Source organism: Equus caballus, chromosome 5 (assembly GCF_041296265.1).
Source record: "Equus caballus isolate H_3958 breed thoroughbred chromosome 5, TB-T2T, whole genome shotgun sequence".
NCBI classification, from domain to species: domain Eukaryota; kingdom Metazoa; phylum Chordata; class Mammalia; order Perissodactyla; family Equidae; genus Equus; species Equus caballus.
Window position 1 is genome coordinate 4,441,452 of NC_091688.1, and position 24,283 is coordinate 4,465,734.

Here is a 24,283-nt window from a genome sequence, read left to right on the forward strand (position 1 = left end):
ACTTAGATCAGGAAGAGCTGATTAAAAGGAGTCAAAATAGATTCAGAGTCAAGAGCATGCTAGCCTTATTTCCTTCTTTGAAGAGTTGCTACACTTTTTTTTTTTTGGTGAGGAAGATCAGCCCTGAGCTAGTATGTATTTCCAATTTTCCTCTATTTTGTATGCAAGATGCCACCACAGCTTGGCTTGATGAGCAGTGTGTAGGTCCTCATCCAGGATCCAAACCCACGAACCCAGGGCTGCCCAAGCAGAGCACACAAACTTAACCACTACACCACCAGGCCAGCCCCACTTTTAAATCAAGAGAATGCTATAGATAAAGTACATCTTGACTTTGACAAGGCATTTGGCCAAATTTCTCACATCCTTTGGGTAAGATACAAAATTATAGGAGTGATAAAAATATACTTAGCTGGTTAGCAATCCTCCCTAGAGGATATTGATTCGTGTTCTAGTGTCGACCCAAGGAGAAGCCTCTATGGGCGGCCCGGAGGGCTTAGATGAAGATCTAACTGGTGGGAGAGCCAATGCTCTGAGTGACAGAATCAGGATCTTAAAATGCCTTACTTGACTGAAATAACGAGGGAATTTCAGAAGAATAAATGCAAAAGTGCTATATTTAGAATTTTAACAAAATGCAATGCATAAGTGTGTGGTGTGTAAAACTAGATTCACTGAGAATTCAATGCTATCTTTTAAAAGACATTTTTATTGAAGCATATGTGCAAAAAGGCACAATTCATAAAAGTATTGCTGAATGAATTTTTATAAAGTGAACAAATCCATGTAATTCCTACTCACATCAAGAAAGAGGACATTACCAATGCTACAGAACGTCACCAGCACCACAGAAGCTCCTTTCATGCCATTTCTCAGTCACTCTCCCTCCCCAAAGGTAACCTCTCTCCTGATTTCTAACACCACAGATCACCTTTACCACTTTTTAAACTTTATATAAATGGAATCGTACTGTGCATATTTTTTTGGATTTTTTCTCAAATGTCTGTGATATTCATCTATGTTGTTGTGTGTATATAAATTGCTCACTTTAAGTGCTCTGTAGTATTCCATTACCTGATTATACCACAAAGTGTTTGTCCATTCTGCTATTGACCTATGGGCTGTTTCCAGTTTAGGACATGAGGAATAATTCTGCATTCTTGTACACATGTTTTGGTGAACATGTCTATGCATTTCGCTTGGGCATATACTTAGGAGTGGAATTGGTGGGTCATAGGTTGTACATACATTAAACTTCAGTAGACCCTGCCAGTCATCCAAAGTGGTTGCACCAATTTATACCCCACAAGCAAGATATGAGCCTTCAGAAGTTCTACATCCCAGCCAACACTTGCTATTGTCAGTCTTCTTAAATTTTAACCATCTTGGTAGGTGAGTGGTTGTTTATTTCCCTGGTGTACTAATGAAATTAAGCACCTTTCCACATGTCTATTGGCCATTTGGATGCAATGCAATCTCAAGGTACATAAGCAGTGATCAAATCTGATCCAGAGCAGTGGGTTTAGTTCTGCCCATTTTAGTTGAAGTTTGTCGACTATGGAACATGAGGAATGATGGGAGAGATTGGAAATGTTAAGTCAGGAGATGATGATATTTGGATGAAAATGGTATTTGTCTTCAACTATTTGAACTGAAACGTGCAAGTTGTGAAGTAACGAGGAGACACAGCCCCCTGTGCAAACTCCGATGCAGGCCCCGCATTTGACCCAAGAACTCGCCTACTTCCTCCCTCAGGGAGGGGCTGGGTTTGGCTGAGCAAGAATAACATGCGTGAGAGAGTTGAAGAGGGAAAGGAAAGTTGGCGTTTTCTCCTCAGTGGAGGAAGCTAGTTTATCAAAGAATAGGTGATCTTGATACTATGGTTTCTGCAGGTAGGGTGCTTGGCAGGGGCTTCCGCAGACATGCTGAGCAGCCGCAGCACCGGGACAGGACCCAGCAGGACCGAGCAGGGGCAGCTCCGGTCTCCCCACGCCTGCTCCTGCTCATTGACCAGCTCTACCTTGTTCCCTTTGGCTACCACTTGTAAGACTGCCAGTTTAGCAAATAAAAGTATAGGATATCCACTTAAATCTGAAGTTTAAATAAACAGTGAATAATTTTTAAATATAAATATATCCCCAATACAGCATTTTATCTAGCAACCCTACATCTAGCCCACCAGTTGACACTATAAGCTGTTTTACACCCTCCTCCCAGGCACAGTACAGACTATTTTGCTTTAGTTTGAACACTGTGTGGAAAGTGGGTCCGGTTTATGTTCTGTTGCTCCAAAAGGATCAGCTAGGATCAATGGCTGGCAACCACTGGGAGGCAAATTTAAACAAGGTAAAGATGAAAGTTCCAACTGGGCAGTCTTAGGAACTATTGAATTTCCTTGTGAGAGGCCAATACAGCTGTCTGCCTGTGAGGTTGTAGCGTGATCTTTACATTTAGTGGAAGGACCAATCAGATGATGGCTAAGATTCCATTGTTTTAAAAATAAGGTGATTTGAGGGGCTGCCCCGTGGCCGAGTGGTTAAGTTCATGCGCTCTGCTTCAGTGGCCCAGGGTTTTCATCGGTTCGGATCCTGGGTATGGACATGGCACTACTCATCAGGCCACAGTGAGGCGGCATCCCACAGGCCACAACTAGAAGGACCCAAACTAAAATATACAACTGTGTACTGGGGGGCCTTTGGGGAGGAGAAAAAAAAAAGAGGGTTGGCAATGGATGTTAGCTCAGGGTCAAACCTTTAAAGAATATAAGGTGATTTGAGGACTTGGATAGTTTTTTCTAAGTTTATGATTACTAGGCAAGGAAAGTAGACACATTTGGAGACTAAGATGACACATGTAGAAGGGAGACTAGAACAGGGAAATTATTCCTGCTCTGAAGAGGCAAAGACATCTAAAACGAATACCTGAGTTTTCCTTATGAACACCCATGAGAAGACAATAGAAAATTTCTATTTTAGAAGATTTAGTCTACTGCTTTAAGTTCTGCCACAGCAGAAAATGATTAACGATATTTACTTTGTACAGGCACATATCACATTGTAATTTCAATTTATTGAGCCCTCTTTATGTGAGGCATTTTACATAGGTTGCATTTAATCTTCAAAACAGCACTGAGAGGCAGGCCTGACTGTCATTTTACAGACACAGAAATTGAAGTTCAGAGAGATTAATTTGTTTTAGGTCACACAGTTGGAAAGCGCAGGTCTGGGGGCTTTGAAAGCCCATGTTCTTTCTACCGTACCATGCTACACCCCATCTGTGTACGTTTTATGACACTTTAGGGGGTGTTTATGACCTAGAGAAAGGATGCATTTTAGAGCACTTTCAACGCGTGTTGATGGTGCCATCATCAATTATCTGGCCAATTCAATCTCAGTCAAGAACAGAGCTGAACAGTGAGTGGGCACCGAGGGAGCGTGGCAGTGTTTAGGAACGAGGATATCTCACAGAGCAAAAGAGCAGGCAGCTGAACGAAGCCCCAAAGACATGTCAAGAAAGAGTTTCCTGAAGAAAGGAGAGTGTGTACAGTTTCATTCTGCTTAAAGAAAATTCAGCGGTAGCCAAAAATGAAAAGGAAATTAAAGATCAATTATGTCTTTTATTGTTTCCCTAAATATCTCTTTAGACACTTCTAATAGATTTCAGTTTCCATCCAATTGCTCACCAATATGTAAAATCAGGGGGCCGGCCCTGTGGCTGAGTGGTTAAGTTCACACGCTCCACTGTGGCGGCCCAGGGTTTCGCCTGTTCGAATCCTGGGTGCGGACATGGCATTGCTCATTGGGCCACGCTGAGGTGGCGTCCCACATGCCACAACTGGAAGGATGCACAACTAAAAATACACAACTATGTACTAGGGGGCTTTGGGGAGAAAAAGGAAAAATAAAATCTTTTAAAAAAAAAATCAGGTTTTATGAGTCCACAGGAGGAGATACTCTGAACCTTAAGGGACAGGGTTATCTGTCGGGAAAGCTTGCCAGACCACTCTAGCCAAGGCAGTTTTTCCCCTGAGCTCTTAGGGCACTTAGTGTCTATAAACTTATATGCCTTCTTTTCGATTTAAATATCCTTGATTATCTATTGATGTGTTTCTATTACGTCTTCCTCTGAATTGTAAGTTTCTCTGCTTTGGAAATCATGTTCTGCATATCCTTCTTTCCTCCACAGCATCTTCCTAGCGCCCCCTTCACATGGCGGGCATTTGCTATCAGATGCTGGAGAGAGGTAAATAAAGACAGTAAGCTAGGAGAACAGAGCATCCACGATCCACAGCATGAGGCAACATTTAAGCCTTCAAGCTTCTAACCTCGTTTAAAAGATTGACACAGAGATAGACACAAGCTGAACCATGATTCCTAGCCCAAGGCCTTCTCACTTTCCTCCAAGCGCCAATACCTATCTTAATCCCAGACGGTTGCCCTCATCTTTCGCTCTGTAACCATTCTTCCTACTGAGACTTCCACATACCTCCGCTTCCTCCAAGGCTGGGGAAAAGCCAGAGCCTAGATTAGGGACTAGATCTTTCAGGAGTGCAGAAAACAGCAAAAGGGCCTGGTTATTATTCTGAAGACAGCAGAAGTGCCATATCTGTTGATAGCTGACCCATAAAATGACAGTTTTGTCTAAAAGCCGTTTTCCTGGCCACACCCTCATCAGAAGCTCATTGTTTCACGTGCACTGACCATGCTTCTGATTGGCTGGCACTGCCCTCCCCTCCCCCACCAGCCCTAGTGGCCTATTGCTCTTACAGGACTGGCTGTACCAGGTTCCCTTGTCTGGACAAGTGGGGCGAGGGTCAGGGAGACTGCTACGACCCCAACGTAGTTTTTGCAACTCTTTCCCTGACCACATGGAAGGTGGTTGAAATTAGGCAATAGTTGGTAGGTGATCATCATAAAAACACCTATCTCCTAAGTAAGCAAACACCTAATTCTGGTCAATAATGATTATGGCGTTTAGTAGGACTATATAGTTAGAATGCATTCCGTACTCATCTTCAAGCATTTGTGTGAGGTAAATTCTTGTCTTGTCCTTTCTGACTGGTCAAGTGCACACTTCTAACCAAATTCACCCCAAAGATAACTTGCAATCCAACGTAGCCCTGGATTTGAGTTTCTTAATCCGTGACTCTGGCAAAATGCGTTTTAAGAGGGGGGCATATTTTCTAACAGCTTAAATCATGTTTTCATTTTCCAGCGGTTTTTATGTTTATCACAACTGCAATTCACAGTTAGTGAGACATATGTAGGACTTGAATTTTAAAAAGTTGAACTGAAAAAGCAAGCAGACATTCTCAAATAAAGTCCAGCCTTATATTTACTGTGTGTTTCAAAATGTTGTACAGCACAGCTGTCTTAAGGGAGGAAGAAAAGAGGCTCAATGAATTGTCGAGTGCATTTTCTGGTGTCGTGGAAACTAGTCAATATAATTAGAGTCATACCTCATATAATTAAACAGACTCCTTAGGGAGAACACCAGTCTTAATAAATACCAGTGTTTTCTATTTCTGTTTCATTATATAAACAAGCTCCGGTAGAAACTGCTTTGCTTTACAGAGAGAAATCTGGGCCTTGAGGTCAATCCTTGTTAAGATTCAACCTTCCAACATCATTTTAACAACTTGAAAGAGATAATCTGTTTACCACGGAGAGACAACAGCACTGATGTACTTTGGATCAATGTTTCTTTGAAGCGAATGCCAAACCACAACAAAAGATTAGGTTAAGACTTTATCTCTTACTGAGTATTCTCCATGGCCTCTGCCCCGCACCCCAAGCAGCCCACTCTCTGCTCTAATGTGTGGAAGCGTGAGGAATTCCAACTGTTCCTACGTCAGACGGCGTGCAGATAGGTTAACAGAGCATATTCTTTCTGCAACTAAATTAAAACTTCCTTTGTCTAAGAAGGTACTTTTCTGATCTACTTTTAACAAGCTTACCATTTTCTGAAACCTTCTACATTTTATTTAATACTCACCTTGGATAAGGCACTGTGCTAAAACATTATCTGACTAATCTTTACAACAATCCTATGAAGTAGGTACTATTATCATCTCCATTTTACTCTGGAACATGATAAATCTCAGAGACAAAGGTTAACAAGGTCTCACAGTTACTGTGTGGCAGAGTTGAGTTGAAACCCAGGCTGGTCAGACCCCGCATTGAGAAAACTTACCTAATGAAGTCATCAATAAAGACCTAGAGAACTTTTATACAGAATTCATCTTGACTGATCAAGAGATTTGTACCATGGTGAAAGGCATTTTTATGGGGTTTAGTACCTACATTCATAATAAGGATTTCTAGCATATAAATTCTAAGTTTTGAGGGTAGTTGTGAAACTGACCACTGGGCTGTGTTCCAAACGGCAGTGTGAGTTTTCGATTGGATACATGTTAGAGCCGTTTAATTTTTAAGATTCGATAATGGGATGGATGAGGGTTTTTGGGCAGACAGGAAGCATGAGATGGTGGTCTGTCAATGGAACTTCTGAGAGCCAAGAGGGTGATTATCTGTGATTGCATCTAAATACTGCAATTAATTTCACTGACCAGTTGGGCTTAGGAGAACCCATACAGAAAAGACCCGGTTTTAATGAAAAGGAAGTAAAACACCAATTCAACATAGACACGTCAATAAAGCTTTTTGTGTCTATGCCATATTTCATCATAGATGTTTCTCCTAAATGCTTAACCGTAGGAAACACATACACGTTTGCACATACACGCCAAACAATCTAATTTAATAGTGTGGATTATGAAAAGAAAGTAGTAATAATTTGACTCTCCAGGACCTCTTCACTTCTGCTTATGTCAAATTCTCTAATCCTTCCTCCTCAAAGATGGACTATAGTGAAGGGATAAATGATAAAGTGCAAGGTTTTCAATAGCTAATTGCCAAATTTTGATCAGTTATAGTATATTATTCAAAAAATTCTTTTTTCACTTGCTTCTTCAAATTCAGAACTAAATTGCCTTGCTGATTCCTCTGGCTACAGCTCTAGCCAGGAGAGGCTTTGCTAGGATTTTTAGAAGAAAGTTCAGTACTCCAGATTGGATCTCAAATCAAATAGACTGTCATTTCCAGTATGGAGTAATCTACGCCCAGTCTCTCCTCCTAATGGGGACAAAGGTCATAAACGTTTACAGAAAGTCAGCTGTGTCCCAGGCACTCTGCTAGACACTTTCTTAATTTGCCCAAAGTCATAGAGCATGGCTTAGAGCTGGGATTCAAATTCAAGTCTGGCTGATTCTAGAGCCTTTTCTGCCACATTATATCAGTTACTGAATGTAATTCGAAAATACAGAAATCCTTTGTTATTCTGTAGCTTAAAAGAATTTCACACAATATGCAGGAAAAAAATTCTTCAAGATTCTTCAAGTTAAAAGATTTTAAAATCTGAAGTCATTTTGCTAGCCATTCCACTACCCATTTCTCACTCTTGTCAGCTCTATTTCCCTTCACTTCCAGCGACTCACTATCCTTCACTGCGGAGGGGCTCAGAACAAGTCACCCCAAGATGTGCCACTTTGGCATGTAGATGATTTTGAGCTAAAAATAATCAAGGCCCAAAAGACTCAAGAAGAACCTTTGATATTCCCCCTAACTGCTTAAAAAGAAGTTGGAGGATTAGTTGAAGGAAGGAGATATCACTTTATACAACTATACTATAACATGAACTAGGTGTGGCAGAGAGGGAGGAACCTCTCCAGGCCTGTTTGATCCGTCTTCTCTCCAGCCCATTGCTTCTGGACAGCCCCAGCAAACTCGGTTTACCAAAGAGTAACTCTTTTTTTCCTTCCTGTAAATTGCCCCTTTCCCCTTTGAACTCCCAGGTCTCTGCCCCCTTCTCCTTAGTCCAGAATGACATACATATCTCATTTTGCCTGACCGTCTTTGGAATTTTTCATGTTATGTGAATTCCCTGTGTGCACGTATTAAATTTGATTTTCTCCTGTTAACCTGTCGTATGTCATTTTAATTATTCAACCAGCCAAAAGAACCAAGGAAGGAATGGGGAAATTGTCCCTTTCCTGAAAACTGTACAACAGATTATTTAAACTCTTAACCATCTTTCAACTCACTTGAATGTGTGTGCTCTTATATATCCACACTTTGGTTGACTAGAACAGAAGGAGACCAGTGTTACATATGAGCAAGTATGATTTATTGTGGGCAAATAGTAGAAAAAATGTTCCTAATATCCATAGATAAGGTCCTTACGTCACATGTAAAGAGACACTTATTAAAAGTGTGCTTTATTTTTTGTTGAATCAATTACTAACTCCCAGTTACAGTTAGATTTCTTTTATGCCTTCCAAATTTAGCACAGTTAGCATCACCTTATCAATAATCAAATAATAAATCCAACTAGGTCCCAGCGGTTATGTCCAATCCAGACCATTCGGGCGATCAGGAACTCTTTTATTTGCTTGCTTTGGCTTTTAGTTCTTGGTTATATCTATAAAGAAAAGAGAAAGAAACAGAATCATGAATCCCAACAGATCAATTATAATGAGAAGGGAAGGGAAGCCTATCCCATCTGTTTCTCCCTAGCCAGGGCTGTACAGCTGTCAATACAATCTCCTCCAGGGCTTGCAGGTGGACACAGGCAGGAGGGAAGTGACCCATGGACTTCATTTGCATCTGGCTTCCAATGGCCAAAAAGTTTTAACAACTTAACTGACATACAGTTTCCTGTACAAAAGCATTATTTTAATGAGTATTTCATTCTTGAACTATACAAGAGTATGACAAATATGTGACCATATGTATAAAATTTAGCAAAATGTGGTCATCTAGAACTTTTTATTTTATACTTACAATGAATCTTTCCTGAGAATAACACCAATTGGGAAAAGGATCCTATCTAATCACTGAAAATAAGATATACTTCCTTGATGCAAGCAGGCTACTGGGTTAGCAAGTTGTAAACACTTAAGTTTATTGAAGCAAGGGACTGTGGCTTCAATTCTCATTAATCCAAAGAAGAATTAACCACAAAGCCCCAGAGCCTTTCCCTTCTCAGGGCTTCATTTACCATTCTTCTCAGCTTACAGCAGAGTAGAGAATAGTGTAAGCATAAGAAGGAACTTATTCCATGAAGCATACCATACCTCCTAGATTTCTCAAAAGGTCCTAATTTCAAATACCCAGTAGTGTTTTCCTAAATGCTCCAGAGAGTCCATCATTTATATTTCTAATTAAATCTCCTGATGGAGTTTAGGGCAGGCTGCCCCAAGATGCGTCACTCGGATATGTGGATTATTTCGAGCTGGAGACAATTAAGGCTCAGAAGACTCAGGAAGAATATTCGACCTTCCCCCAAATTGCCTGAAAGAATTTAACAGAGAAGGCCTGATCCAGGAAGGAGCTAACCAGGAAATAACTATAGTACAATGTAAAATAGGTGTGATCGGAAAGGCACCAACAGTCCATCTTCCCATCTTACCGAAACCCTGTCTCCCGGGGCCACATTCTCGATAGGCGGCCCAGGAAACAGTTGTCTTTTCCATCTCTATGTGAATGGCCTTCCTCTCCTTTGAAGTTCCAAACCACTATCCCAACATCCTCCTTTGCCTTTAGTTGAGATGATATTTAAGGGGGCAACTTTGGCCATTGTGGTGAGTTGCTGAGTTTTGCCTGAGTTTCTCCCATGTATACATGTCATTAAACTTTGTTTGATTTTCCTCTGCTAACCTGCCTTTTTAATTATTTGACCAGGCATAAGAACCTTAAGGGAAAGGGAGGGGGAATTCCCTCTTTCCCTACACCCTCAATCTATTATTGTAACTGCAAGGTGCCAAAAATTCTTTTGTCTAACTATATCTGAATTTCTGATATTAGAAATAATAGTTCTGGGGCTGGCCCCAGGGCCGAGTGGTTAAGTTTGCTCGCTCTGCTGCGGTGGCCCAGGGTTTCGCCGGTTTGATCCTGGGAGCAGACACGGCACCGCACATCACACCACGCTGAGGCGGCATCTCACATGCCACAACTAGAAGGACTCACAACTAAAAATACACGTCTATGTACTGGGGGGGATTTGGGGAAAAAAAGCAGGGAAAAAAAAAAAAGATTGGCAACAGTTGTTAGCTCAGGTGCCAATCTTTAAAAAACAAAGAAATAATAGTTCTAAACGTGACACTTAGCGTTCTCTCAGTTCTACTATATGAGTTAATATAAGATTAAAATGAGATGGTACATGAGAAAATTACCCTGTGAATAAAATCACTACAAATCAAAGTTCATATTGATATAAGTAAGCCCTAAAAATAATTGTAGGGCATACTGTAGAATGAGTGAGTTATTTATTCATCCATCAATTGTGTGCTAGACGATTATGAAAGGATTAAATTATAAAGCTACTAGTAAAGCTAGGGATGATAGGGGCTGGCCCCGTGGCCGAGTGGTTAAGTTCGCGCGCTCAGCTGCAGGCGGCCCAGTGTTTCGTTGGTTCGAATCCTGGGCGCAGACATGGCACTGCTCATCAGACCACGCTGAGGCAGCGTCCCACATGCCACAACTAGAAGAACCCACAACGAAGAATACACAACTATGTACCGGGGGGCTTTGGGGAGAAAAAGGAAAAAAAAAAAAAAAAAGCTAGGGATGATAAAGATGAATGAAATTAAAATGTACTATATTGTGCAGAAGAATGCCTTCTGAAAAGAAGGTAAATTATAAGTCAATACTTTTTACTTCTTTATTGAGATGATTCAACTTTTTTAGCCAAGAAAGCTGTTGTTCATGACAAGGTTTTATAATTTAGGAAGGTTCTACCATTCAAACAAAGCAGAGCCTCCATCTAAGATGAGCTCACCACAGTGCCAACCGGTCACTGACAAAGAATGTTCATTCCTGAGTAAACAGTTAGCATTGCCAGTGCTCATGGAACACTTCCCAGTGAAACCAGCAGCCTCAGCTAGATAGCATTTCCAAGAGCACATAGCTGTACATTGAAGGCCCACTTTATCGCACACAATTGAAAGTGACTGAAAAAGGTTCATGCAGAAAATTACTTAATGCATCATAGATTATATATGCTGTCTTAGTAAAGGAAATTCTGTGAAAGGGCTAGACATCTAGAGAATGCAGATTCAAAGCCTAGGCAATATACTGCTTGACACTTTTAACTTAGACTCCCACCTTTTCTAGAAATGTTAAATTTCTGCTTCAGCACATCTCATCTTAGCATCATATGTAAATCTATTTTTAAAAAATGTCTTGCTGTCTGGGCGGCTCCTGAGGCAGATGTTTCCACGCTTTTGGTGGGCTTACCTCCAAATACGAAAGAGCTGAGAGGCTCCTGCTGCCCCAACAAAGAAATTAACAGCAAATAGACTCCAGTTTTTTGGAATAATTACAAGTGAGTATCTTGACCAAATAAACCCTGTTGAAACAAAATATTTTTAAAGAAAAGTACCAGTACTACTGTCAATCTTATCTGAACATTTAATATTCGAGTAAAATGATTATAAATAAGACTATAACAACATAATGTAGGATAAAGGCCAAAGAAATGCTATACTGAGTCTTTAATGAAGTTGCCATAATTCAGTGTTACAGTTCTTACATCAAAGGGAAATCTTTATAGGGCAAATGAATATTAAGTGTAACTTTTTTCTCCTTACGAAAATATGCTCATGGCAAACTTGAAAACACAAACCCCCGCAGACAGCTCTTCACAGGAACCCCCTCTGCCCTCTTCGTCTATGATCTAAGCACTTCCTAGAGACAACACTGTTAATGCTTTTGTGTGAGTGCGTGTATATGTATTTCAAACACATACCTTATTAACATATACCGTTAAATAAACTGATGTAAAACAAAACAAAAATACCAAATGTCCTCTATGGAACATAGAAGATGCTCATTAACTCACCTGTAGCCATCAAAACAGCAGACTGAGCTGTGCTGAGTTTTTCTGCAGGTCTGGCCATGTCAGCCAATCCAGCACACACCAACCCCTGCAAACACACATTAACACACAGAAAGAACACAAGCACCATGAGTGGGGAGGAGGTTCTGAAGTTTAAATAAAACTCAAACTATTTCAGAGATTTCCACATAATAGTAGCTATAATTTTGGTATCCACGCATTAAGAAAATGTATATCATGGCAAAAAGCTACAATGAATTCAGGAACGCTTTTTGAATTAATTTGCATTTTGTTAACCACATTAAGCAGCCTCATATATTTGAAAATAAGTAGTGTGTGTATATGTATGCAGAAATGATACTTTTTTCACATACGAATTTATATTCTTTATACACCTTGTGGAGGGTGCCTGAAAGCTATTTAAGGTAATTTATATAGATTCCTCCTTTCAAATATGTATATATATTTTTTGAGGAAGATTAGCCCTGAGCTAACATCTGCTGCCAATCCTCCTCTTTTTGCTGAGGAAGACTGGCCCTGAGCTAACATCCGTGCCCGTCTTCCTCTACTTTATATGTGGGACACCTGCCACAGCATGGCTTGATAAGTGGTGCGTAGGTCTATGCCTGAGATCCAAACTGGTGAACTCTGGGCTGCTGAAGTGGAATGTACGAACTTAACCACTACGTCAACGGGCTGGCCCCCTTTCATTTTTTTTAAATCAATGTCACTCTTTTTTAAAAGAAGAAGTATCAGAAAAGTTCTGCTATAATTTCAGTTTCCTGGTTAGATAACTTTTCTTTAATGTCAAGTGTGCATGGTCATCTCTGTGCTGTGTTTTTAACAGTCTTTCATAGATCATCCCACTTACATCCTACTATCAGCAACACTCGAAGTTTAGTGATGAGTCTTCACTAGAATATTAGTCACGCTACTCTACTGCAGAGAATATACAATAAAATGATTTTCATTGATGAAAAATTCTAATCTGCACAAAGTAAGAGAGACTAGCACAAAGAATCTCTACACACTCGTCACCCAGAGTCAATAATTATGAGATTTTGCCACATTTGCTTCACTTCCCCTGCTCCCTCTTTTTCTTTATTTTTTTGGTGAGGAAGATTGGCCCTGAGCTAACATCTGTTGCCAATCTTCCTCTTTTCGTTTGAGGAAGACTGTTGCTGAGCTAACATTTGTGCCTGTCTTCCTCTATTTTGTATGTGGGATGCTGCCACAGCATGGCTTGATGAGCGACGTGTAGGTCTGCACCCAGGATCCAAACCTGCGAACCCAGGGCTGTCAAAGTGGACAGCACAAACTTAACCACTACCCCACCAGGTCAGGCCCTCTTTTTCTTTAAACATTTTAAATCAAATCCTAAATATGTTATTAGAGAATACGCTTTTAAGAAATTCTTTTCAGGTTTTACTTAATTTCTAAAAGATGCTCTTGCATGGAAAATACAGATCAGCAAAGGGTTTTTCTCCTAAATAGAACATACACACACATGTGAATTTACACACAAACATAAGCCAAATCCAAATGGTTTGAATTAACAAAGGCAGTAGTTCAAGAAAGCAATGATACTGGTTTACAAAGGGGCACATGGTTAAAAACAGGAGTATAATTAGAGGTAAGTCACAGCCAACACTACTTTTTTTTCTTTTTGAGGAAGATTAGTCCTGAGCTAACATGTGCTGCCAATCCTCCTCTTTTTGCTGAGGAAGACTGGCCCTGAGCTAACATCCATGCCCGTCTTCCTCCACTTTATATGTGGGACATGTACCATAGCATGGCTTGTCAAGTGGTGCCATGTCCGCACCCGGGATCTGAACCGGCAGACCCTGGGCCACCAAAGCGGAACATGCGAACATAACTGCTGTGCCACTGGGCCAGCCCCTAACACTACTTTTCTTCTTGTCCTGTGCTTTTCTTTCCAAATGCTTCCTAATCATCTCTCCTACAATTTTCTTCCAGGTCCCAATGTACATGTTCTCTGTTTTCTATTTGCTCTACTATTGCACTGCGGAATACTGCCATTGTACAGGGGAAGAAAGGGACTGATTTCTATTATTATTCCACTGGATCCACATGTTACACTGTGGCTTGTCAAATAGCTCTGTTAGGACTATAGGCTATATTCTAGCATTCTCTCTTGGAAGAAGTCAGTGGTCATGATTTTGTTTATGTTCATAGTATACAATTTTTAAAACTGACTTTAGTGGAGCTATTTTAAAATGGAGTCAAAGCTACCTTCCAGAGAAACTGCCTTACTGTCTTGAACTCTGGACTCGGCCAAATCTTTGGACTGGGCAAAAATGGAAATTGCTTTACAAGCAATTGTTTGAGAAGTCAGCAAGAGAACAGACATCCCAATCACAAAGACTGATGATTGTGGACTTTCTGAAGATAGATCAATAGTCAATCAATGGTTAGCCAAGACTAGCTCTCTGCCTCCAACTCCAATTAGAATTCTTTGTAATACAACCTCCCTTCTTTGCCTTTAAAAGCCCCTGACAACCATTCCCTAGCAGGACACTATGTGGGTTTGTACCTGAATTTCTGCTCCCAAAATGCAATTCTTTGATCCCAAATAAACACTTTGCCTCTTAAACTGGTTTCTGTTTTTGAACATTTACATGTCAGAAGTGGGATGTGAAGTGCTCTCACCTTTGAGAACCCTGGAAATGGGTTCAGTACCCATACGAGTCCCTTGTGCTACTGCTTCCACAGACCACTGGCTCCTCTAATCTTGAGAGTCCTCTTAGGTTCTGACCTCCTCCCTTTTCGTTGAGGTCTTTGCCTTTCTTTGGGATTCTGGGGGCAACAGTCCAATCTGGAGTGGATCGACCAGGAGACAACTGTCTCCAAGCTGGCTCACTCACTGCTGTCTAGAAGAGTTTCTCTGAGCTGGCTCATGGCAGCTCAAGGCTGTTGTCATCTGTAAGTGTTTATCCCCTATCTGGAGAGTACTCAAATTCTGTCATTCTATTGTGTGTTCAAACAGCTGTAGCTAGTAAGTCAGAAGCACAGGTAACAACCAGGGGTTGCAACTGGTGTCTGTTTCTCTGGCCATGCTTTAACATGGGAATTTCATCTTCTAAAAGTTCCTGAGAAGTTCCTCTCTTGGGAACTCCAGCTAGGCTTATATTCTGAACTATGGTCCTTCCTCTTGTACATTTTTGTCCCAGTGGACTGACAATACAAAAGGTGACTTAAAATTACAGTGCCACTTTGGGGTTCCTTTGAGCTTCCAAAACTTGTCTTTTTGTGCACTAGATTTGAGAACCATGGACTAGAAAAATTGAACGCAATCTTTAATTTCTAAGGAATCAAGCATGCCACCTTCCTGCACATCTGCTTACAAATGATGGTCCTAGAAGCTGTAAATATTTACAAAGAACAGCAAAATCTTACTAAGCTTCTTTTGTGTCCTGAGAGCTTGGCTTGGTAACCATCAGGTCAGGGGCCCCAAAATATGATCAGACAGAAATGTGAGTTGCACCTCATTTGCAGCCAGATACAGCTAAGCAGAAATGACAAAAACAAAAACGGGAAAAGCAGCTTTTAGAGATTCAGACTCTGATGATAGCACCCTTGCCCAAAAACAATCTAAAGAAAATTCTAAAACAGAGGCTAGAAGATCTCTGTTTGCATCTGTCCGTGTGTTTATGTGTGTGTCTACATATGTATGTTATAAATATGTGGTATTTTTCTACCTCCAGATGCTATTATCAAAACTAGTTTGTACGAAAGCTCTATTTAATTGGCTTAAAAACAAACAAGTGCTATATAAATTGAGTATACTCTCAAAAATATAACAGAAACTAACCCAAATGAATTTCACGATCACATGATCTAGGAAAATATTTGGTACTAAAGCTAATTAAAGTTTATTGGTTTAATTAAAATAGATGTCTTTAGAGTTATCAGCATTAAATATACTTTTGTTCTACCTAAGTTTACCAAAAGTCAAACAAATTCACGTTATCTCTGTTACAAAAGTTGGCAGCCAAAAAATTGATGGCCAACTTTGTCTTATGTCTCATGAAGTTTTTGTAAGTAATCGAAACATAATTATTGGGAACAAGTAAACTAAATAGATGTAAGTAAGATAAAAAGTTTTCAGGGGCTGGCCCCATGGCTGAGTGGTTAAGTTTGCACACTCCACTTTGGTGGCCTGGGGTTTGTGGGTTTGGATCCTGGGCATCAACCTACACACTGCTCATCAGGTCATGCTGTGGCAGCATCCCACATAGAAGAACTAGAAGGACCTACAACTGGGACATACAACTATGTACTGGGGCTTTGAGGGAAAAAAAAAAGAAGAACATTGCCAACAGATGTTAGCTCAGGCCAATCTTCCTCACAAAAAACAAAACAACAACAAAAAGTTTTTAGGTGAACTTTTTAATAATAATTATGTGTAATGGTATATGGCATACTTCAAAATCTCTTGGTAACTTGAAACTTTAGAGTTTTGCTAAATTAAACAATAGAAATTTACTGACTATCTAGATCATTTCCAAGTAAGATAAAATATTAGACATTAATTACTACACATAAGTTTACCTGCTTTTGGCTTCTTATTCCAGAAAAACTAAAAGATGTTTGAGTCTATTAGCAAACAGGTCTTTAATTTTTTTTTAAACATGAAAAAAATTTACACTATTAGAAAATGTATGCTTTAAGTAAAAGAAGATATAAGGAACGGAGATATTTTTGTTACAAAAGTAAATTTGACCTAAAGTAAGACTGGTTATAGGAAGGAGGCAAGGAGAAATTCAAATGTAAAAAAAGAAAGTTACAGAAGGTTTGGGGAAGAGAAAGTCTGAGAAAAAAGTTTTATATACGGGCAAGCTGGCTAAGACTGGAATGAACCTAATTAAGTAAATGAGTTTTAATATCAAAAGTAAGCTGGTGCAAAACAGAATTTGGTTTTCTCTCTATTAACAGGACAAGGTCGGGGCTGGCCCCGTGGCCGAGTGGTTAAGTTTGCAGGCGGCCCAGTGTTTTGTTGGTTCGAATCCTGGGTGCGGACATGGCACTGCTCATCAAACCACGCTGAGGCAGCATCCCACATGCCACAACTAGAAGGACCCACAATGAAGAATATACAACTATGTACCGGGGGGCTTTGGGGAGAAAAAGGAAAAAATAAAATCTTTAAAAAAAAAAAAACAGGACAAGGTTTTCTTGGACTGTTGGTCTGCTCTTGATAAGAGATTGTAAAAGGTTTTTTTTTTTGAGTGGTCTGCCTGGAAAATAGGGATTCTATGTTTTGTTAAAATAATTTCCTATGTTCAAAAAGCTGAGGCCTCTCTATTAAGAGAGTTAAGAATGCCCCCCACGCCAAACTGTTTAACTTCCTGTATTTGCCTGCAAGTCTTTAACTGTCACTGTGGTTAAATAGGTAACTATTGTTTCACAAAGACCTATGATCTTATTTGAGCACGTGTTTTAAAACTTTTCTGATTCTATTTGACCAAGTGTTTTAAAATCTTTTGATATTTTTGACAAACTTGCCCAAATTCAATGTCTGAGTAAAATATCTTTTTTGACCTGAAAGTAACTTTGAGAATTTCCAGAGGGTCCTTGGGACTTCTTATAGAATTTGTTCTCTCTTCCTATAAAAACGGAGATATTAAACTAATTAGGCTTATTTGTATATTAAATTAGATGGGAAGCATTGTCAAATAAATAATGATAGGTCATATTATGTGGGTAAATGTTATTAATATAAGTATTATATTATATGAGGGGTCAGCCCGGTGGTACAGCAGTTAAGTTCGCACGTTCCACTTCTCAGCAGCCCGGGGTTCACCGGTTTGGATCCTGGGTGCAGACATGGCACCGTTTGGCAAAAGCCATGCTGTGGCAGGCGTCCCATGTATAAAGTAGAGGAAGATGGGCATGGATGTTAGCTCAGGGCCAGTCTTCCTCAGTAAAAAGAGGAAGATTGGCAGTAGTTAGCTCAGGGCTAATCTTCCTCAATAAATAAATAAATAAATAAAATATCTTAAAAAAATAAAAATAAAAATTATATGAAATTCCTAAAATTATGATTGTCTTGGTACAATGTTATCAGTCATAATTCTAGTCACTATCTTATAATGTGTCACAGAAATAATCAAATTTCCTTGTCAACTGCGTTGTAATCAAATCTTTAAACACGCCATTTTAAGCCTTTAGTCATTTACAAATAGTTATTGTTTTACTCTGATGCTTTAGCAAATATGGAAAGGACTCTGACACTTACTCTAGAATATAGGTTTCTGATAAACTTTCAGACCATAAAGCTGAACTGAGTAAGAAATTACAGAACTCTAACGGAGAAACTGATGGACTCATAAAACTGCTAAAAGATCAAGAACAAACATTAATTACATGGGACTACATGAACCGAGAAGAATGCTCTAATGTTTTGCTTTTCCAGATTTTTAAAGAAGTCTTTTCTCTTAAGCTATCAATAATTTGGTAAGACAGACCTCTGTAAACAAAGATGAAACATTTACTTTTTCTGCCTACCTGATCCCTCCAGAATTTAGAGAGTCTCTATGACCATTTTTATTTTCACTTATATAAATAATCAGGTCCAGTTTTTAATATACACAAACTAGTGTTACTGTGATTATCTTTGGTAAAAAAAAAATGAGTATAATTGTAGGAAGAAAAATTACATTTCCATCTTGTAGGTACTAGATTCCAGTCCTGTTAAGTGTCTTTGAGGCTCTGTTGTGTACCTGTAGCCTGCACCCCCCGGCCTAGGATCCTGCCTTTGGTCTCACTGACTGTTCGCAGTACCCTCTTTGGAAAACAGAAACTCATTCCACCTGAGATAGTCACCAGTGGACCAATGTCTACTGGGACACAGCCTTCTGCTGATGCCTTGTTGTTTCATGCTAGTATGAGCACCTTCTCTAAGTCTCTAATATCTTATGCTTGAGTCTGTCAACAACAGTTTAAAGACGCTTTCTTGGATTCCGATTTAAAGAATCCTGTTGGTCACAGTCTAGAGACTGGCATCTGGGTATTCTGGAAGCATCATCATCAGAAGACAGCCCTCGAGCCCCACTGGAAAGGACCTTATACCAACTGCTCCTGACCACTGACACTGCTGCAGAACTAGAAGGCATGTAACTTTGGAGAAACATCTCACAGATAAAGAAGTCTCCACCTGCCACCTGGTCCTGTACAAACGCCAGAGGCCTCCAAATCAAATTGACTAGGAAGAGAAGCAACTGACATTTGAGGCAGACAGCTTTTCCCAGATGGCTGGACCAGGCCTGGACACCTTTTACGTGCTGTTGCTTCTTACCTTATTTTCTCTCTCTCTTTCTTAGAAAGCCAATACTCTGATCTGCATCTCCCAATCTATTACAAAAGGGGGAAATCTTTCTGACTGTTAGTTTGTCATCAGAAGCCTCATTGTGTATGTGAATCTGGAGAATCCTTCAGTACATTTAATTACCAATCTCTCCACCACTCCTCCTCTAATTCCTCGTGTTATGTGTCTAGAATGTGTCTAGAACCTCTCGCCTAACCAACTGAACCTCCAGAGATTTAAGAGGTTATATCTGTAACTGTTGTAAATACCTCTTGGTGAACTTGGGTAACCCCTCCAGCAAGGTAGAGACAGAATTTGAGTGCAAGCCAAATGGTTACGTGCGGTGCCCACTGACTCCCGTTGTTCTTTTGGCTGCCCCCAGGAACGGCCTTCTGGGTCAGATCTATCCTCCACTTTGGACTTAGCATTTTGTTTATTATTATAGAAATTATTGCTCTTGTAAAACTTTCTCTCCTCTGCACAGCCTGATGTTATAAAAACACCACTAGGATAACGGTCACTCAGTGCTTTAAAATGATTGCTGATGGGGGAGGGCAAAAGGGGTGATTAGGCACACGTGTGTGGTGATAGATTATAATTAGTTTTTGGGTGGTGAACATGAGGTAATCTACACAGAATTCAAAATATATTATGATGTACACCTGAAAGTTATATAATGTTCTAATCTAATGTTGCTGCAATAAAAAACCAAAATGATTGCTGAGGCTTAAGAGCCTTCACCTGAGAAACTTTGAGGCCCTATAGACAATGTTTGCCCTTCAAAAGGAACTTGATGGTAAGGCTTTGCTCTGCTCTGGTACTTTTGCTGCTCACATGTGGCCTAAGCCTCCTAAGGAAACCACTTTTCCTCGTATGTGGGACGTGACATACCAGGGATGAGCCTTCCTGGCGACAAGGGACCAATGATGCTTTGATGGCTGATCAGCAATACTTTCAAACGGTTGATCAGTGATGCTTTCAAAGAAAAATCTTGATCAAAAGGGAAAAATGTTGGAATTGACTTTAATAGAGCCATTTTAAAATGGAGTCAGAGCTGCTTTTCCAGAGAAACTGCCTTACTGTCTTGAACCCTGGACTGGACCTTTGGACTGGGCCAAAATGGAAATTGTTTTACAAGCAATTGTTTGAGAAGTCAGCAGAAAAATGGACATCCTGCCCACAAAGACCGATGACTGCGGACTTTCTGAAGATAGGTCAATAGTCGATCACTGTTTAGTCAAGACCAGCATTCTCTCCAATTAAAATTCTTTGCAATATAACCCCTCTTTTTTGTCTTAAAAAACCCCTGAGTACAACTGGAAGGACCTGCAACTAAGATATACAACCATGTACGGGGGGTGGGTTGGGGAGATAAAGCAGGAAAAAAACCCAAAAAACCCTGACTACTATTCCGTAGCAGGACACTATGTGGGTTTCTACCTGAATGTGTGCTCCCTGAAAAGCAATTCTTTGGTCCCAAATAAATGCTTTGCCTCTTAAACTGGTTTCTGTTTTTAAAGGTTGACCTACTTTGTTTTTCTGGGATATGTTAGTAATTGTTCTCTCTCATAAGGGTCTTGAGCTCCCTTTCTCATGTTTCTAAAAAATTCCTTTCTCCTTCTATATCACTCTAATCTTACATAAAGTATGTTAGAAAATCTCCTTGTGAATCTAACCTCTGCCATTTGCTAGCTGTGTGGCTTTGGTCAAGTTACATAACACTTTGTCTTAAACTCCTCATGTATAAAATGAGAATATTAATAGCGTCTCTTGCAAAAGTGATAAATGATTAAATGAGATAACACGCTTTAAAAATATTTAGCACAGTGCCTGAAAAATATTAACAACAACAACAAGAATAATAGTAGCTTATATCTTCAGAGCAGCAGAGATAAAGGAATATTAGTCTCTGTATCCTTTCCTGCATTACTAGCCTCGGGATAAGGGGCAGAAGATTTGTGTTCCTTTTCATCTTTATTCAAATAACAGAACTGCAGATTCGGAGAGTGCTCAGAGTGCACCACAAGATTGTGTAAAATACTCCCTAACATACAAAGAAAGTACCAGTTATAGCTAGAGTCACAGCGACAACTTAAAGGTGGTCATGCAGGTATAGGCTTTGGAGTCAAATAGACCTGGCGGTTCAAATCCTGACTCTGCAACTTGCAATAACAGTACAGTCAGTCACCTAGTTCTCTGAACCTCAGTACCCTTATCTGGAAAATGGTGATAATATTTACTTCTCAGATTTTTTCTGGTGGAAACTAAAAAGAGATAATGTATTAACCCAATACAGACTGTTTGGCATCTAGTAGACTCAAGTTCGCTCCCTTTGTTTCCATCAATAGAAAATGTTTTTCAGGGGCTGCCCCATGGCCGAGTGGTTAAGTGTGCACGCTTCGCTTTGGCGGCCCAGGGTTTCACTGGTTCGGATCCTGGGTGTGGACATGGCACTGCTTGTCAGGTCACGCTGAGGCGGCGTCTCACATGGCACAGCCAGAAGGACCTACAACTAGAATATACAACTATGTACAGGGGGACTTTGGGGAGAAGAAGAAGAGGGAGGAAAAAAAAAATAAAAAAAGCAGATTGGTAACAGATGTTAGCTCAGGTACCAATCTTTAAAAAAAAAAACGTTTTTCAAATGTCTGAAGCCCAGGTTTGTGATTCTTCCTGGCATCTGATCACTTCCACTTATCAGATAGTATAAAACATTTCTTTCTTTCAATATTTTCTCATTCATTAAAAAAAAGTCATAGGACACTTTTAGAGGAGTGTTAAAAAAATGAAATGCCACTATAGAATATTCCAATTCCAAAATGCTTAGAGACAGCAGAGCCCCCAAGATTTTAAACTGTGAATTAATCTGTGTAAGTAATTCCAGCTGGAAAAGCAAATAGGTATTAAAAATACGCATGGATAATCTTGAAATAGTTTGACTTATTTCTAAGGAGAAGAGAAAACAGAAAAATTAGCTACGCCAAATGGTATATTGTTCAAGAGTTAAGTATAACTCAGTCTATGCACAAAGATGACAAACAAAAATGAAAGCAGCTCTCTTATACGACCTTCACATAATAGGTTCCCCAGGTTAGCCAATGATCTCCATTCCTCCTGGAAACAAATTAACAGATGCCCTTGTCCACACACAATGGCTGGAGGGCTATTTATTCTGTATTGCACTCATGCATACTTGCTCCCACCAGCTGAGCTGCTTTTTTATCAAGTGAGTGTGTCTGTCCTCGAACTTTTTTATGCTCGTTTTACTTGTTAACGTAATTTACATAATTTAATGAACTCTCAGGTAAACAGGTGAAATACAAAAAGGAGGTTGCTATTTCTATGAAAACTGGAATGACTGCTTTGGAAAGACTGGATAAAGGCAAGTTGTTAAAACTTGCTATCAAATTTGGTGTGAATGAGACAGATATAAAAAGACTGGGGGGAAACCATAAAAATCTAGCAGGTTTCTGTTCTCATACTATTACGAAAGTGTCTATGAATTTGCTCTGCTTTATGGAAAACTAAACTGGAAATTATATAGGATGTACTATGGTATAATTCATCCAAGACAGAAGATGTGGAAATCAAAATCAGTGGATCCGTACACAAATAAAAGCTTTGGCCTCATAATAAATGATTGGCAAGTGAATATATATTTATTTTCTTTAAGTTAAAATAAAATATTTAAGATTTGTAGTTGTTTCTTAGGCTTATCCACTTTGACCTTTATGACTAATTAATTGGTTGCAACTAAAGCGGCTAAGAGGACTGCACCACAGTTAAATGTCTGAAGAAGTATAGTCTGAAATTCTTTATATAGAACATATGTGGCTTGCAGCAGCAACTGTTGTATGTCACATACACAATAACATAGATTAACTGTTTTCAAATGCTCTGGGATAAGAAAACACATTAGTATGTATATAAAGTAAAAACCTAACAAAAGAAGTCTCTCCACCAGAGAACAAGACACGGAAGTTTCTATTGCTATGCTGTCATCAGGAAACTATGTATGATTTCAACATGAACTTAAAATAGATGTTTTTAAAGGAGACAGATAGTCAAGAAGGCACTTATGAGTACATAATGCTGTCAATGTTTCTGATGGACCAGATCACAGAAAGACCAAACCTATTGATAAAATAATTAAATTTCTAAATTGTGGCAAATTTAGGGTCAAAGAGGACCCTTAAATTTATTGTAAATAGATTAAATCATTCTTTTTCTTTTAATAATGGTGCTAGAAACAATACTTCATCAATCAAGCTCACTTTATAAATATATAATTATAGTTTTAAGTGTTAGAGGGAGAGAAGAGGATTAAAATAGTAACATACCTTCCATTAGTATGGGCTTTTTTTTTGCATATCATACTATTTCTGAATGTTTAGAGTGTGAGAAGAATCATTAAAGATGCTATATTGAAACTTTTTTTAAACTGATGGGACCTTTTCTCAATATTTATTATTGTCTTTAGTACCCTCAAGTTGATCCCGCCTCCTAGCAACCCTGTGGATGGCAGAAAAACCCTGCCTGGCCTTTTTGGGCCACCCTCTCTCCTTCCGGCACTGTATCAGGCAATGCTCGGCTGTTATTCACAGGGTTTTCATGTCAATTTTTTCCAGAAGTGGGAGGCCAGGTCCTTCTTCCTAGTCTGTCCTAGTCTGGAAGCTCCGCTGAAACCTGTCCACCATGGATGACCCCGCTGGTATTTGAAATACCGGTGGCAGAACTTCAGCATCACAGCAACACGCAGCTGCCACAGTCTGACAACTGACAGACGGTTGGTGTGGTTCCCTGACCGGGAAATGAACCTGGGCCACAGCAGTGAGATCACTGAGTCTTAATCACTAGACCACCAGGGCTGGCTTTTTTTCTCAAAATATAAAGATAAAAAAACAACTGCTTCCTAGGTATCTGTAAAATAGAGCTCCCAACCACTAATCTACTCTAATCTTGTCATTTTATAGTTAAGGAGAAAAATGGCAGAGGCCAGTTAACCTGCTGAAGGCCATAATATTGAGGGACAGCCAATTCCAGAGCTAACATTCTCAACTA

The 24,283-nt window shown here is 39.6% G+C and overlaps 2 protein-coding genes across 10 annotated transcripts in view; both read right to left on the reverse strand.

The window, feature by feature from the left end:
- ADCY10 (adenylate cyclase 10) overlaps positions 1-4,713 on the reverse strand; it is an 83,050-nt gene extending 78,337 nt beyond the window's left edge. For 4 of the 9 annotated variants that reach the window (XM_014739548.3, XM_070267626.1, XM_070267630.1 and 1 more), the window contains exon 1: positions 4,486-4,690. The gene's annotated coding sequence lies outside the window, so the exon portion shown is untranslated. Of the gene's footprint in view, positions 1-4,485 lie in introns of all 9 variants that reach the window. The other 5 variants (XM_070267629.1, XM_070267627.1, XM_001493753.5 and 2 more) reach the window with 4 other exon arrangements.
- Positions 4,714-8,162: 3,449 nt separating this feature from the next.
- The window catches only part of MPC2 (mitochondrial pyruvate carrier 2), a 29,859-nt gene continuing 13,738 nt past the window's right edge, over positions 8,163-24,283 (reverse strand). The window contains exons 3-5 of the mRNA XM_001493813.5: positions 11,899-11,983; positions 11,295-11,406; positions 8,163-8,478 (exon numbers count right to left, since the gene is read on the reverse strand). Of these exons, the coding sequence (XP_001493863.1) occupies positions 8,442-8,478; positions 11,295-11,406; positions 11,899-11,983 (234 nt within the window). The 3' untranslated portion in view covers positions 8,163-8,441. The remainder of the gene's footprint in view (positions 8,479-11,294; positions 11,407-11,898; positions 11,984-24,283) is intronic.